The following is a 16,784-nucleotide window of genomic DNA, read 5'->3' on the forward strand; positions in this document are numbered from 1 at the left end:
TACGCTGCAATTCTCACTGGGATTACAAACCACATTCCAGTGACTAATGAAGGACACAAGTGGTTAAAGAAAAATAGATTAACTGAGTTTCTTTATACTCTTATATACTTAGGTCTTAGTTTACAACACTAGTCTGCTTTAAACCCTGAATGCTCACCGTGAACCTGTTTACAGTCAGGTGACAGAGTACCAGGTGGATTATCCCACTGTTCAGTCGTCTTTTATGTAACCTCTAAACCTTTCACTACGCTGTCTTGTTTTCTAATTAGCTTGGATGTCGAGAAACACACATATGTTGTTGTGAACCTGCAGAACACCGCAGGCAGCCTGCCCCTCTGACCCGTCTTATGTAATGTGTATGTTCGTACAAGTGTGTGTGGGTCGGCTCATCCCTTTTGATGTCAAGTGACCTTTTTCAGTTTTGAACATCAGATGTTTTTGACACTTTCTCTCGTATTTTTTTTCTTTTTAAATGTGCGTTTTCCCCATTCTCACATATTTGTTCACCTCACCGATCTTTTGGGTTCAAAGGTCACACTGATGAGGACGAGAGTGAAACTAAAACAAACTAAAAACAACTTTCCAAATTGAATGACACTGATTTTGGTGCATGTCCTAATCCTAACTGTGACCCTTAAGGGGAATTAATTAAATTAGTAAAATGAGTCAAAGTTGCCTGAATGCTAAAGGGACATTCCACCGATTTCACTCATGAAGTTCAGTATACATGAGGAGTACTACTCAGTCTGTGAAAACAGTTGTATAACATTTTGTGTGTTTCTGGAAGAAAAATAACATTGAAAAATCTGTTTTTTTAACTCAAAAATCTGGGGTAGGGATGCACCAATACCAGTAATAGATTTCAGCCCAATACTGTGCTCATTTACTTGTAATTGGACTCATAAAACTGTTCTGATACCACCATGCCCAATACCACTTTCCAAAAAGTAGCTCCTTCAACACAAGCAATTTGATAAAACATGTATAGAAGCAACATAAAAAGTTTAAGGAGTTTGTTAATGCTAGCAGCGAGAAACGGCAGCAACAATTTGTTACATTGTGAAAGTGAGGAGTATCTGATGAAAGTAAAATGTTTTTTAAAGCCATTGTAAGAACTAAGATCCAAATGTAAGTTCTTGTACTTGAAACTGAAAAAATAGTTGTATTGGTGCATCCTAGTCAGCGGAATAAACTGCAGGTGTCGCGTTTGAAAGAGATGGGTATTTAGGCTGTGTTCCATTTACCTTGAACGTTGGAAGTCAGCTGGCAGTGACGAGACATCACACTTGCGTTGACTATGTTTCAGTAGTTCGAAAAGAAAGAGGAACGCCTCATGGAAAACTTTTGTTGTGCTTGATAACAACATATTTACGTGGGATTTTACACAACTTGTCCATGGACAGAAACTGGACCGGGCTGCGTATACGACTGATTCAATGAGACACAGAAGGCAGAAGTCTCCAAAATATCCATTTGGGAACTCAGACATTTCAACTTCCTTGTTCAAATGGAGTGCACCATTAGGAGACGGGGTCCATTGAAAGATACAGTTGCACTGCATTATGGGAACTGTAGGATTTAGTGCTTTTGGGGCTTGACCCACACTAGGGAATAAAAGTCGGTGGGTTGATTGTGATATTCTAAGAAAACCTGGAATGTGTATGTGTATTTTTTTTTAATTTTCAACACTGAATTGACATGATTATTTTGGGAATATATTGCACTATTCCACTTCCCCCTTTGACTTCTTGCTTCTTTAGCCATCCTGGCTATAAGTGGCTCGGATGACGGATGTGGTTGAGCCACATTATGGGAACTGTAGGATCCAGTGTTTTAGAGCTTGACCATCACTAGGGAATAGAAGTCAGCATCTCGGCCTCTGCTGCTTTGATTTTGACCATTTTTTTCCCAATCTGTCTCTTGAGAATCCCCTAATTTTATGCCCCTTGTGAAAACACTGCACAGATGGTTTATGGTTAATCTACATGAAAGATCTGACTTTTCCATTAAATAAAATTTCCAAATGAATGTAGACCCATTGTCACCCATTTTGGCAACACTGTAAACATTCATTATCTGCCTGATTCAGTGCTTTATTGAAGTGATTTCACACTACCCAAAAAGCACACAGTATCTTTAGCAGTGTTGGTCAGGGAGCATCATCAGAAGAACATCACTGTACAACAGCCTCTCTGTGCGACTGGCCAGAAGGTTTCCTGTTTGTGGGCTGAACAGACACAAAGAATTCAAGGCCTCAACAAGACTCAGCCTTGTTTTAAGCACAATAACCCCTTCAGCCCTGCAGAGGCAGCGTCCCGTTATTGCTCGATGACATGTGATGGATACAAAGATTAAAGGCTGTATCTTAAACAGATGTCAACAAACTGGATGGAGTGAGTTGGGGAGGAGGAGGGGGGTCACCCAGAAGTGAGTTATGTAATGTCTGGACAAGTCGTCATAGTGCACATCTGCTGTTGGTTTCTAGATTACCACGCCTGCTTCCTGCGGACAATGAAAAAGTTGCAAAATAAACAACATAGCCATTTTGTGTATCTGAATTGCATGCATTTTTGGAAATGGAAACTATCATTCTATAAAATCGAGTTGTAAAAGGAAGTTTTGCCCATAATTTTGTTCATCTTTCTCCTAAAAGTACGTCACGTAATAATAATTTCATTAATGTCACAGTGGTGGCTGTGTGACCAAGAACACTGAGGCTACACAGGACTACTTTCCGTCTCGTCTTTTTATCTTAGCCGTAGTGAATTGTCGGTGCAGAACTGAAGCATGAGAGAGAAGGGAATGGGAGGGAGGGCTGTGACAGTAGAGATGGATATGTTGGGACATCAGTGTCAAGAGCTGGGATCGGCGGCTCGCTCCAGGCGCTCAGCCCCGGACTGTGAGCTAGTGCTAGACACCCATTTAACCAGTCGAGTGCAACAACAGCATTCATTTGTCTTAGTTTTTCCTTCTGGATTTAAAATCAAAGACAAAAAAATCTTGGCTGTAAAGTTGTCTTGAAAGACGTTACAAAATAAGAGACCTGTTGGGGTTGGGGTGGTTAGAGATGAATCTGAGATCGTGGTTTTCACTCTCAGAGTGTAAACCACAATGGTTACCAAGCCAAGTCTGAGCGCAGAGTGGCAGCGTCGGAGCATGCTGCAAACTCCAGCAGAGCACAGAAGTGAAGCGCGGTATGACGGCATCCCTGACGTGTCCTCTCTGCATGGATGGGCCACTAAAATTCCTTTGATATATTCTCACAGTACAAGGCTGAATGTTAACTAGGGTATGATAATGCTGTGGTGTTGCCTTGTAGAGACAGTTGGCTGTGGAGAAATTGCTAACCTATATTCAAGCAATCCATAATAAGGTGTTTACAAAAAACATTTATATAGGTTTGTTGACTCTTGTACAGTTTGTTTTCCCTTGTGTTGAGGACATGATGAGGCTTATCTCACAGCGCTTTGCTGAAGAGATAAGATTAGTTCTGCATGTTTTTTTTTTACCTGTTTGAATAACAGAAGAAAGTATTTTTACCACAAGTTAAGTTCTGAACACAAATCTTTACTCTCTGTAGCATTCTAAATGAAAGAGAGAGTCCCATAATGACATAATATTGCATAAATTATTATTGTCATTTTATCAGCCAGCAAGGCAACAAACGCACATCTCAGTCTTGCAACATTTTTAGAATATTATCTCAGCATTTTGGGGAATATACTTATTAGCTTCCTTGCTGAAAGAAAGTAAACTAATATGAAGTTACGTCCATTTTGCATAGCTTGGTAACAGGCTAGCTAATTTAGCTCTGTCCACAGGTAACAACATCTGCCAGCTGGCACTTGTAAAGTAAGGCTGGGTATTAATCAAAGATTTTCAATGTCGATACCAGTACCAATACCTTGGTTGCAATACTTCAAGTCCAGTTACTCACTTTAAAGGAAGAGGCTTTTAAAAGACCTTCATAATGTAATGTTTTTCCTGCACACCTCTACAACATGTAACATTAAACAGCCAATCCCCAGCATTATTAGATCTTGGTACAAGCTGCATGTTTCATGGCTCACTGATGCTGAGTCTTAAGTCCACTCACTTAGGACTTTTTCAATACTTAATGATATTGAAGCAACTCGCTTAAAAGCATTAAAGTTCAATACCCAGCCCTAACCATATGTTGCAGTTTTACAGTGGCTTAGATTGTTCCCCTGTGTTTCCTGTCTTTATGCTAAGCTAATTACCTACTTTGAAAAACCAAAGGCACACCATTTCATCTGCCTTGCTCTTAAACTTGCAGTGAACTAAACTTTTCATACACGCTCTAACACCACCCAACTAAACCTCTGTTTGCAGGATAAGTGAAAAGCCTTATGGGCACTGCACACGTGCAGCTCTCAACATAGATGAGAAGGAAGTGAGATTGTTCTCCACTTAGATACTTAGACAGCAAATCTAGCAACTCACTTGCCCAATGGGGCAAGTGGTAAAATAACACTATCCTGACGTGGCATTTTGTTTGCCCCGGGTAATGTGGCAGTGCTTGTTGTTGAGCCCTGGAGTGTATTTCCCAAAATGTTTGTATTCCTTTCAAAGTTGAATGTCTTAAAACCGTGACTCAGTGCGAGAGTAGCACTCAGATCAGATTAGGCAGATGTCTCAATAAGTGGGCAGCCACACTAATCTGTTATAACATTCTGTCAGGCTTTCTGTGTGTGTCTAATCCTTTGAGTCATACAAGAAGATGATGTGGACCGTATTAATTTTATCATCTTCCGAGATCTTGGTGGCTGCCGTCTTTTTTTCTAGAACACCTCTTTGATTTCGATTCCGTATATAAATGGTTACCAGTGTTTTTCTCCCACTAAAGCTCAGTTTCTTCAACTTTTCCGTTCTCTTGTCTTCAGGTATGGTTCGGCGAGAAATTCGATGCCCCATTGCTGAGCCCCAGGAGCCCTCGCAGCCCACTAGCGCAGCGACACGGCCCCGGTCTCGCAGATGTCTTCCAGTACGACCAGTGGCTGGCAGTGCGACATGAGGCCACCCTGGTGCCCATGCAGGAGGATCTGGCCATCTGGCTCACTGGCATGCTGGGTAAGAAACACTGTTTTATTGATTCTGACTCATTTTGGGGTTTTCTTTGCTGACTCTGTTTGGTATCATGTTGTTTTGACATCTTTCAGGGAAAACAGATGGAAATTTTGGGCTTACATAGATAGTAAATGTCTCCAAACTTGTGCATATGTGAATTATCACTGCGCAGTTGCATACTAACAGTTTGCCCCTCGAGGCTAGGAAAATACTGAAGCACAATTGACACGGGTCTTCCATGTAATTGGATTTGGATGCTGCTATTTCCAACCAAGCCTTAGCGAACGACAGAAACAGGAGAGGAACAAAATCCCTTATTTCACCCGTCTCTACCATTATACTGACACCTATTGTCCCCTACGATACAATGGAGCAGTGAGGAAACTGAAGCTGACTGGAAACTGACTCTATTGTTGACTGGTAAAACCGTTTTTTTCACCAGTCAGCTCAGTTTTTCTCATGAGGAATGCATGCAGGTATTAAAAGCTCAACATGAGTTATTGGTACCGTGACCGGGATGACCTGTAAACCACATTTTTTACACTTTTTAAACTGTTTGACCCATCTGATAGTGAATCCTGAGGGGCCAGATACTACAGAAACAGGTGGTGTGCAGCGGATAAAGTTTCAAGCCCCGAGGCTCGGCCGTTGTTGTGTGGAAAATAAACTTTTGTGGGGAAATCTTTAGTCACTTAGTGGTATAGCTGTTGTGGATTTTATTCACATGGCCTGAGTTTCCTTGGGTGGAGATTTACAATAAGGGGTCGTGGGAGCGACATAAGTCCTTGAGGCGTTTCTGTTGAACTGTCAGTGTGTCACTGTGTTTGTAAGTCCTACAACAAAAGGCACTGTAGGAGAGAAAAATGTGTATAGAGTGCAGAAGAATTTAGTATTAAATTTAGGCTGTAATTTTGTACTGTACATGTAGATTTGATCCACAAAAAGTGAAATATAACAAGCCTGATCTCAGCTAATAATTTACATTGTGCTGTATGTTTCATTCTGTGTCTTTCCACTTTTGTTTTTACAGGAGAGGAGGTGCGAGCAGAGTTTTTCATGGAGGAGCTGAATAACGGCGTCAAGCTCTGCCAGCTTATCGGCGTGCTGCAGACTAAGATCGCCCAGAGCTGCCCCTCCGCGCTCTGCAAGGTGAGTCAGACAGCAGCGATGAAAATAGCTCGGACGATCGTCCAAAGGGCAGCTTTCATGCTCACACATGGGGGATGTTTGGGGAGAGCTCGGCAGGTCACGGTGCAGAATAATGTCTGACTGTGTTCATTTGAAGTTCAGTTTTCTGTTAACTCTCAGGAGCTGTCAGGTGCAGTTTTGACACTTTTACACACATGTTGATCTCTGTAGCTAACTGCACTGGCAATAATAACATAAAGACTACAGAAACTCCCCGTTTACACCGTTTTAAAATGTGATCTGTATCCTATAATGTTAGTGCAAGGTGTAAATGCTACGTGATCTGGAGGGAGTGTGGCTTGCATGGTGTTCAAGTCTTATGTAGGTGTAAACACAATCTGTAAATCAATCTAAACGTATCTGGATACAGATTACATTAATACCAGGTGTAAATGGGGTCTAAGTTAGTGTGTGTCCTAAACCATTAACTGATGGTAAAGGAGCACAATGGCCCCCCACACAAGGTATATTAGCATAAAACAAGTCAAGTTAGCTTTAGAAGAAAGCATAAACCAAGTAACATTCGCATAAAATAACTTAATAAATAATTTAAGCAGTTAGCATATGCAACTAATGTTAGCATAAAGCAACTAACATTAGTGCAAAAAATATGCATGTGCACACATCTCACAATGATGTTGTCAGAAACCCGTTTGTATTTTTTTTTTCCATGTTTTTATATCCCCTAACTTGATCACATATGCCCTCACTGATTTGTATGATGATGATGCTTCATAGATGTTATTACTCCTGACAGCTGTTCCCCACGAGGAAGGTTGCATGCAAGCGGGACGCCTCTCCAGGTTCCTTCTTCGCCCGCGACAACACCGCCAACTTCCTGGCCTGGTGTCGCCACATCGGCGTGGAGGAGACGTACCTGTTTGAGTCAGAAGGCCTTGGTAAGAGCAGCAGCAGATATCACTACACCTACACACATTGCTCTCATCTACTCTGGAGAAAATGCATCCTTTCTGTATTTCTGTTCACTATAGAAACACAACGCCCCTGTCTGTTGCTCTCCACTTTTGCCTCAATTCCTGTACAGCAGCCTTTCGAGCCTTGATGTGTAAATCCACGTCTGACTAAATCTGAACTTTGAGTTTTAGGAAACAAGAACAATGTTTGTTTTTGGCTGATATGACCTGGTTGTACCCAAACATGAATCTCTGTTGTTGTAATGTAACTTATTAAACTGCTATTTCTGCTGCTCAGGCAAAGACCAGGTTAGTTTGTCACAATCCCACCTCATAAACAGCCAGATAAAAATCCCACTAAAGGCAGCAGTGAGTAAGAGTTTTGTTTATCTAAGCAGAATGTCACCTCAATTCTCTGTTGCACTTCAGTGCCCAGGAATAAAAGACTCGCCGAAGTGTCCAAATAACTTTCTTACACCTGTCTCACTGCAGCCTAGTTACTGCTCTTGAATAGGAAAACTTTGGAAGGGGTATCATGATGAGTTTTCCTGCATGTTCTTGGCCACTGTCTATCTACTGGAAAAAAATCTTGCTATTTTTCCTCTTAAACTCGAGTTTCTTTAGCGAGCATCTGTTGAGTCCAAGACAGTTTGAAAATGAGGCCAAGATGAAGTTAAAACCAAGTAAAAATAAGATACCAGATGTCCCGTGCAAGACCAGACAAGTACTTTTGGGAGTCATTTAAATATTTACTCATATGTACAAAACACTACAGCATATTTATTTAACCAACAACCGTTGGATGAGAATAAGAGGACAAGACAAGGAAATTATGCCAGAAAACTTTAAAAGTAGGTGGAAAGAAACAAAGTCAGACAGTGAAACAAACATGATAAGACAAAGACATTAAGTGTTAGCTGTATTTTTGATGATTGACTACATCTTTCTTGTTTTGAGTAAGCCAACATGAATATAATGGACCCCTCACTTTTCGGAGTCAATGTTGGGGTTCATATTGAGGATGTATTAAACAGACTGTGGTTGTAATCTTCTAATAACTTTGCAGAGCTCTACTGTTTAAGCCTTCCTTCTTAATGGTTTAATAGGATCTGTAGTGGAGAGCAATCACCCTGAGTACTCCGTATGCGGGATCACTTCATTACAAGTAATGGCTCTCTAAAAAAAGGGATTGGGGTGATTTAGAAAGAAAGCCATACATCTGCTCATCCAAGAATGGAAACAAGATTCTCTAACTCTTCAATAGGTTTTGATTAGTTTGTTTAGTCCTTTAAAGTTGTGCGCCTCACCTCAAACCTCTGTTCTCTTCTGCATGAGTCACCCAGCAGCGCCTCAGGGAATAGCTAACTTTATCTGCTCATAATGTCACGTTTTCCAACGTAACGTGAGTTTAGTTGCATCTCGTCTTTGCTGTCCTGTTCTGTCTCCCTTTAAAAAAAGAAAAAGAAAGCAGACGTGGCAGCTGCTTCTTCAGATTATTCATTAACAATGTGTTAATTGTTGTGTTTTCTGCCTCAGTGCTGCACAAGGAGCCTCGGCAAGTTTGTCTCTGTCTGCTGGAGATCGGCCGCATCGTCTCCAAGTAAGTCCTTTAACACAGAAGAAGAAATTAATCATTAAGATAGGGTTTAAAGGAACATTCTGGCTGTTTTTCATGTGGATGTCCAGTCAGTGCTGGAGGTAGATGTGGTCAGTTGAAGCAATAAAATTAAACTGTGCCTGAAAAAAAATTTCCCTTATGATTGGTTTCACGTTTTCATGCCACAGCTGCACATATAAACTCTGCTGTGTGTCTCTCAGGTACGGCGTGGAGCCTCCTGTGCTGGTGAAGCTGGAGAAGGAGATCGAGTTGGAGGAGACTCTGCTGATGACGGAGGAGCCGCCTCCAGCCGTCAAAACCTTCAGCGTGTGCTGTCAGCATGGCGGCCTCTACCAGCCCGGGGTGAGTTCTGACTGACAGCTGGAACATATGATCAGGAAATAAACACTGTCGTGTTTTTAAACAGACAGAACATGAAACGTTCCACCTGGAGGCAGGACGTGTGGCACGAGAACGGCCCTCGTCTTCTTTAGCTGGTCAGGTGTCCTCTAACCTCAGTTCAGTCTCACAGGAACAAGCCAAAAGAGGACTGCTGATGTAAAGTGTTGAAGGGCTCCAGATGATCACGTTAGCATCACATAGGTGGTACATGTGCGACCCAGTTGAAGCTGAGCCAAAGCTCTTGCCGCTTCACTGGTGCCCCACAGGGTATGACGCATCATGGCCGACCACGTGACGCTTCGCCGGCGCCCTGTGACTTGCTGCCACACGTGACCTCCGAGCTACAGATATGTGCCGTCATATAGCCATAAGCGAGCGCTGCGATGAACTTGCCGTTAATGTACCAGAGTAAATTCACCATCTATATCAGCTGTGGTTCTAAATCATTTCTGATGGACAGTGTGATTCTAACACTGTCAGTGTCGGGTGGGTTTATTGCCCCCGTGGGTCAAAGAAGGCTCTAACACTGTCAGGGTTGGGGGTTTATTCCCAGAGGAGACAGCAGGGCTAAAAATAACTGCACTCATTGAAGCGGAAGGGAGTTTGGAGCCAAAAGCATCCACCAACTTGCATTTTTCTTTTGCACGGTTAAATAAGCAGCATGTAGCAGTTATTTTAGTTTTTAGTGTAGTGTGTCTTCATCACCTCGTCACTTGTATCTCATCTTGGGAAAGACATTTTAACACGTCTCACAGCTCGATTCAGTGTCACTAATTACATCACTGCTCACTTACGTGGCAGCGAAAACTGGAGATCCTTAAAGGGACGTGTGTTACTGTGTGACGGTGAGACGGTCAGATTCTCTGAAGTCAATAACACAAATAAAGTGACAGATCGAGGCAGCTGGCAGCTGAAAAAAGTACAATGGAGTTTCAGAATGAATGAGGGTTTTTTAGGTGGGCCTTCTTTTAACTAACCAAAATATGTTGTTGACGCTGTCCAGCTACAGTGATGATGCTCCCCTCTAAACTAAATGTGTGACAACTTCCTTCCTCCTGTAGCTGATAGACTGACTATCAATAAGTACCTCATACAACCCCACTTCAAAAAATCTGGACTATCCCTTTAAATGCATTGCTCTGTTTGAGACTTCAAACTTTAGACTTCCAATATGGCCGCCTTATGTTCCTGTCTCATCCCTTCTAGGAGCACGGTATGGACGACCCACCCTGCAACTGCTCCAACAGGGTTTCCATTGAGTACCTGTCTGAGGGACGCTACAGACTGGGAGACAAGACCCTCTTTATCCGGGTGAGTGCTCTTAACTCACACACACACACACACACACACACACACACACTGTGTGCAGTGGCAGCAGACTCGTGTTTTGGCTCCCTTGATGTTGGTAATCCACTAAGGTCACTAAGTTGTCCCAGTCAACAGTAGCAGCTCGGTCATGACACAGCTTTTGAAATTCAATATTTCAAGTGTCTTCATTATTCTGAGAAAGAAATGCTACCAGTGTCAACAATCCAGTTTAGTAGGGATACTTGAATGCAGAGAAAAAGGCATTTTGAGATAATAGAAGAGTGGTTGAAGGTTAGCGTAGATGCTGTGATAGCATTTTCTCGAAAGACGTTTTCGCTCCTCTCCTGACCAGCTTCAGCCAGAGTTTGATCTGATTGGTTGAAGTTAGTCTGTGTTAGACGTGATGGACAGGTGGTACATCCAATCAGCCTCCAAGTGTTTTTTTTTTTCTTTAAGTGCCTGCTCTTTTCCAAATAGTTTCTAAGGACGACTTCCTGGATGTTGACTATCACATTAAGACCACTCTGCAGATCACAGGTTAACACTGTTATAGCTTAAATTACACAATAAAAATAAGCTAAACAATGTAAAATAAATACTCTTTTATCATTTTAACCATGTTTTAAACATTTTGAATGTGTTAATCTTTTTCACTTCATCACAGTTTTTAACATCATGACAGATGATGAATTTACTATATTTTTAACTTGAAACACATCACTTGAAAACATGTATTATGCATTTTTAACTTGTCACATACAAATAAATTATAGTGGTCAGTGTTTTAAATACAAGCAGCAGAAGCACACAATCATCAAGTCTGTTTAAATTGGCACTGGCTGCTCTACTAGTCCTGTTTAAATGAGAGCTGAAGTACAGTTCACAGTAGAGGCATAAATACTGTGTTTATGTGCTATTAAAAGTGTGGCAACACAGGCTGCTGTCAGTCTGTGTGTGTGTGAGCTCTGGCAGAGGAGTCCTTACTACATCACTGGTGCACACACGTAAGCTCGTTACCCAATCGTGGCCGATTGCGTTAGGCGATTACATCATAATTACACGACTGTCCGTGGTGAAAAGCCTGAGGACAGAAGGACAGGCGCTCATTTATAGATCTGCTGCAGCAGCTATTTTAGAATATTCCAGGAATATGTCAGTGTTGATTTTTGACTGTCTACAAAGATCCGTGAAGACATTTTTGTCTTGTTTACACCAAAGTAAATGTGTTTTCCTGCAGGAGAAAATCTGCTCACCAAATGATTTGTTTTGGCTCCACAGATGCTTCATGGTAAACATGTGATGGTGCGTGTCGGCGGCGGCTGGGACACGCTGCGCGGCTTCCTGATGAAGTACGACCCTCTGCGGGTGCTGCAGTTCACCACTCTGGAGCAGAAGATCCTGGCCTTTCAGAAAGGCCCCCCAGGCCAGGGAGGTCACCATGGCAATGCGGCTCCGCCCCCTCCTCCTGACATGGACCCTCTCGCCGCGGTCAACAACCTCATTTCCTCCTCCTCAGCTTCCTCTTCCTCGTCCACCTCATCATCTTCCTCGTCATCCAGCTCTGCCTGTAAGCCAGTGTCAGTGACCACTGCAGGTCAGACGTGTCGCTCGTACACCGCCTCCCCTGCCTGCACACCCACACTGCCCAGAAAAGGTTCCGCTACAGCGCTCAAGAAGAACCTCCAGGGGGCGCCTTCTTCGCCCAGGAAGCCCACCCAGCTGCCCCTGCCTGTCACCACCAAAGGCTCCTCCTCGCTGCCCGCCACACCTGTGGGCAGCTCCTCCAAACAGTCTCCCAGTCCGGGGTGTCAGGGTGTGCAGCTCCACCGCAGAGCTCTGACTCCATCCTCAGCTCCATCAGCTGCCCCTGCAGATCCAAACTCCGCCTCCAAACTGAAGCTCAGGCCGACACCACGTGGCCCCGCCTCTCAGCCGAGGAGCCCCGTCTGCCCCGAGCCGTCTTCCAAATGCCCCAAACCCTCCAGCCCCTGCACCTCCCCCACCGCCACCTCTGTGCCTCACCCCGTCACTGCACCAGTACGGGCGCCTGCCCCTAAAGATGCCCGTCCCCCAACAGGCGCCAGCCAGCGCTCTCGCCTTGCACAGCGCCGCCCTGGCTCCCCAGCCTCACGTCTCCGTCTAGAGGCAGCAAGGCGGGCCCGAACGGCCACAAAAACTGTGGTGACGACAACGCCAAGAGCGGTGACAACAGCGCCCCAAACCCGCACCCCCACCCCCAGCTCACGGACAGCCTCTCCGGCACCGCCAAAACCCGCCTTCTCCCAACCGAAGAGCAAAGAGGTCCCAGCCAAAGCCAAAGGGCCACCCCCAAACAAGGCAACCGCCACCCCTCCACGCAGTCCTGCTGCTGCCGTCCCCGGGCGGGTCCTGGGGGGCAACACAGGCCCATCTCCCGCCAGCAAAGCCAATCAGAAAACGCCAGCTACAGCGCAGAGAGCGGGGCGAAAGCAAGCAGCCGCCACAATCCCCATCAACGGGAAGTCGACTCTGAAACCCGAACAGACTCCTGGACAAGCCCTGGCCCCGCAGAAAACCAGCCCCAACGTCAAAGCCGTCAAAACCGACCCCGGCGTCAGCAAGAAGGTCCCACAGTGCAAGAACAAGAGTGGGGACCCTTATTTTGAAATGAACAGTAGGAGGAGGCAGAAGACGTAACGGGACAGAACGTTTCCGAGGACTTCGCCAAAGCCAGCAGGCTGGTCTCACGTAGCTCATTACAAAACCAGCAGCACTTGTTGGAGCTCAGACTCTTCAAACAAACAAATCCAGTCACTAATCCGCATCGAAAAGCTTCTCATGTTTGACCGTTTTTTTTGTCTCCAGATTTATTTTTTTGTTTGTTGGTTTTTGTATGTTATTTAATAGTCTTTAATTTTATTTTTTTTAATCCAAAAGGGTCAAAGATGTCATGCTTTGTATGTCTCGTCTTTGTGGTGATTTAATGGTCTTTTTTTAAGATGTCAGCTCCACGTACCTGTTAACACTAAAACTTGCACAACGTTTACATTCTCACCTTCATTACAGCCGTTACAAACCATGTGTCAACTGACCTTTAAAGAACTAAGGATAGAATTTAGCAGGAAAATCATGTTAAAACACTAACCTCAGCGCTTTTTTTAGCTCAACACAGGATCCCAGGACACAGCCATGATTCAGTAAAATGCACTTAAGTGAAGGTTCATTCATGGCGGAGCAGCTTCTGAGTCCTGTTTTCTCCCACACGTTACCAAAGTTGTGGCATTTTCTGGAGTTCAGTGACACAACTGGAACAGAAGAGATGGTTTCTGGTTCATTTTTAATCCCCCAGTGAGAACAGACCTTCCACTGGCGGACAGTCAGATGTGATACTCGACTGATTTTTTTTGTATAAACGATATCTAGGTGGGAGGTTTGTGTCTGGCGATGGCGCCGGACAAAGCGTCATCAGGACCGGACCTCCCTGTCGTGTGCCTTCATCAGAAATCTCTTGTTTCTGAGCGGCATTAGAATGTATTAGATGATCTGAGACGGTGGTGGGTGGGAGGGGGGGGGGGTGTTAATGGTTTTTACTGATGAAAATTGCACAGTGTGTACAAGCACTCAAGACTTTGGTTTCCGAGAGAAAAAGCCAGAGTCGCAGATGAACTACTGATCAAAACGCCTCTTTTCTTTTTAAACAGGAAACCCTCGAGGCCCTCTGGCGGCCAAAATCATTTTAGAGCAGAATCTACTTGGTATAGACTTTGTTTTTATATGGTTTCTAATTTTTTTGTGTGTATTAAAAATCTAGTTTTCTATGTGGTGTTTGTGTGTGTATGTGTGCGTGTGTATATACAGTATATATATTATCAGTGAGGCTTTTTTCTTGTTTGGCACTTTACAGAAACCGCTGTGTTTTGTCAGATTTTGAATGTTGATTCTGTCGATTGTGTCTCTCGTTCCAGCTACCTTTTTGTCAATTTGATTAATAAATGGACAAAGTGTTTTAAAGGTGATCTCGGCTGCGTTGCGTCCATTTTTATTTAACAGGTTTTGCTGCTGCACGTTGCTCCTCCAAATGTTTTTGAGGATTTGTTTTCACTCTAAAGCCTCTAAAACTCTCTTAGTCTGAATACCCAGCAAATTCCTCAGAGTATTTAGACTGTTAAAAAAAACAGAAAAGAAAGCAACAGAGGTTCTTAGCAACAGAGGTAGGACTGAGTCAGAAGTAAATCTTTGCACTGAAGTCCTGAGTCATGACAGAGAGCTAAATTTCCTGTGCTCAGTAGGAAACAGATCATTGAGACCTCCTTCTTTTCTGTCCTGGATGATGGTGATAGAATCTGTAGACACGCCTCTGCCTCCATTCAGTTCATCACTCTGCCCAACATTTATCACCAGTGACAGTTATTCTACTCATCATTGAATCTTGAAGAGGGTGGGTGGACGTCTCTAACAGTAAGAGCTTAATGGCAGCTTACCATCATATATCACTTCCTTATTAAACTGCTCCCATAGTCGTTATTTGATTATTTAAGTGATTAGCTGATGTTCTGTGAGAAAGAAATTGGGAAAACTGTTTTTAGTTTTTGTTCCGCTCACATTTTAACACAGACATTAAAACTTAACACTACAATTATTTCGACATGTTTGTTTTCTTGTTAATTCTTTTTTGTGGGTATTTATTTTGTGACACCGTTGACAATGATTCCTCCAGATTTAAATCAGGACTAATCAAGGCTATAATAAACATATAAAGTTGGAAACGCGCCAACACTTAAGTGTAAGTAAAACAGAAGAAGAAACATAAATAAATGAAACAGCTGACACGTGTTTCAGGCTTTGTAGTTTTGCTAAATTAAAAAAAAACTACTATATTGATAAGAAATACTGTGGAAGGGTTAACAGTTTTTTTTTTAACCAATGATACTAATTAAGATCAGCCGACAAGCACAACACCTGACCTGACTTTAAGTAGCATCAGTGGTGACGTCTGTGCTCCTCCGACTAGTTCATGTGAAAATGGTTGCTTTAAAAAAAAAAAAAAAACGTCTGTTAGTTGGTCATTTTATTGATGGAAATTTTAAATAAGTTTTTCCTGTTACAAAGTGTAGTTTTGTGGATGTGATGTTGAAAAATGAACACAAAGGTTTGAAAGAATATACGTGCAGAAAAATAACAGTAGAAGGACCACTTCAAAAACAAAGTTTGTTTTACCACCAAATCCAAGTGAATATTTGAAAGAAATCTGACAAATAAAATATTATTTATGTGGGATCATGACAAGAGGGATGTGATCCTTTCTGTTGCAGGTCGATGATGAAAAACATACTTTTCTACTGTGGTTTCAACAATGAAGAAGAGATGATTCAGTGTTCAGATGACATCCATCTGAATGGCAAATTATTTAATTAAGGTAATTAAGAATTTCTTATAGAAGACCTTCTGAATTGTTCTTTTTTTATTTGCTATCATGTGCATTATTTCATTTGAGTGCTGTGACCACATCACTTCTAACAGCTCTGACAGTGTTGACCCTGTGCAGAGGTCTGATCAGCCAGTCAGTGAACTCACCTCAGTGTGAATATGAACTACAGTTTGACATGTTGCTGCCCTCTAGTGGTGATTAAGAGACACTGCAACTGCAGTCATCACTGTGCTTCTCAAACCCTTATGATGTCCTGGGGTCATTTTGGACCCCAAACGAAAACTTTTTCTGTCATAATATGCTTGTTTTTTCATCAAATGGTCTGAAAATAACAGGGGTTGTTTAATACTATGATCTTCACAACTAAAATAAATTTGAAGTAATTTGATTGAATTATGAGTGTTTTTTTTTTTTTTATTTAGTAATGTTCATTGTCCACTGGGGTCCAAAAATACCCCACAGCAAAAGGGGTGCAAAGGGGCAAATTGTCATGCCATACTGCCCGATGGAAGTTTAACTTATACCAGTGTCTGATAATCCATAAATTTATTTGCCTTTGATTTTTACTATATAAGTGTAAAATTTGTATTAATAGGTTGGTCTGAAGTTGAATAAAAAGATGAAACACAAATTTGTGTGACAATATTTTGTGCTTTTTAACAGTCAAAACAGACCCCAGAGGACAATGAATGTTACTCTGTCGGGAGGACATCATGAGGGTTAAACCTGCACTTTTACACACTCCAGCTCAGCAGAGAGGTCTGGAGGAACAATCGTCAGCTTAAATGAAATCAGCTGTTGTCAACTGACTGGTTCACTGAGACCATTCAATCAGTCACATGTGCGTCCTGGACACCAAACTCCACTCAAACTGGTCATT

At 42.7% G+C, this 16,784-nt stretch overlaps 1 protein-coding gene across 2 annotated transcripts in view; it reads left to right on the forward strand.

The window, feature by feature from the left end:
- Positions 1 to 14,492, forward strand: part of gas2l3 (growth arrest-specific 2 like 3) — a 32,572-nt gene extending 18,080 nt beyond the window's left edge. For both annotated transcript variants that reach the window (XM_084710916.1, XM_084710915.1), the window contains exons 3-9: positions 4,905 to 5,091; positions 6,119 to 6,237; positions 7,034 to 7,175; positions 8,727 to 8,790; positions 9,009 to 9,150; positions 10,396 to 10,500; positions 11,776 to 14,492. In XM_084710916.1, coding sequence (XP_084567042.1) covers positions 4,905 to 5,091; positions 6,119 to 6,237; positions 7,034 to 7,175; positions 8,727 to 8,790; positions 9,009 to 9,150; positions 10,396 to 10,500; positions 11,776 to 13,173 — 2,157 coding nt within the window. In that variant the 3' untranslated portion in view covers positions 13,174 to 14,492. The remainder of the gene's footprint in view (positions 1 to 4,904; positions 5,092 to 6,118; positions 6,238 to 7,033; positions 7,176 to 8,726; positions 8,791 to 9,008; positions 9,151 to 10,395; positions 10,501 to 11,775) is intronic.
- Positions 14,493 to 16,784: the final 2,292 nt, after the last annotated feature.

Source organism: Lutjanus erythropterus, chromosome 22 (assembly GCF_056507025.1).
Source record: "Lutjanus erythropterus isolate fLutEry1 chromosome 22, fLutEry1.hap2, whole genome shotgun sequence".
Classification (NCBI taxonomy): domain Eukaryota; kingdom Metazoa; phylum Chordata; class Actinopteri; order Lutjaniformes; family Lutjanidae; genus Lutjanus; species Lutjanus erythropterus.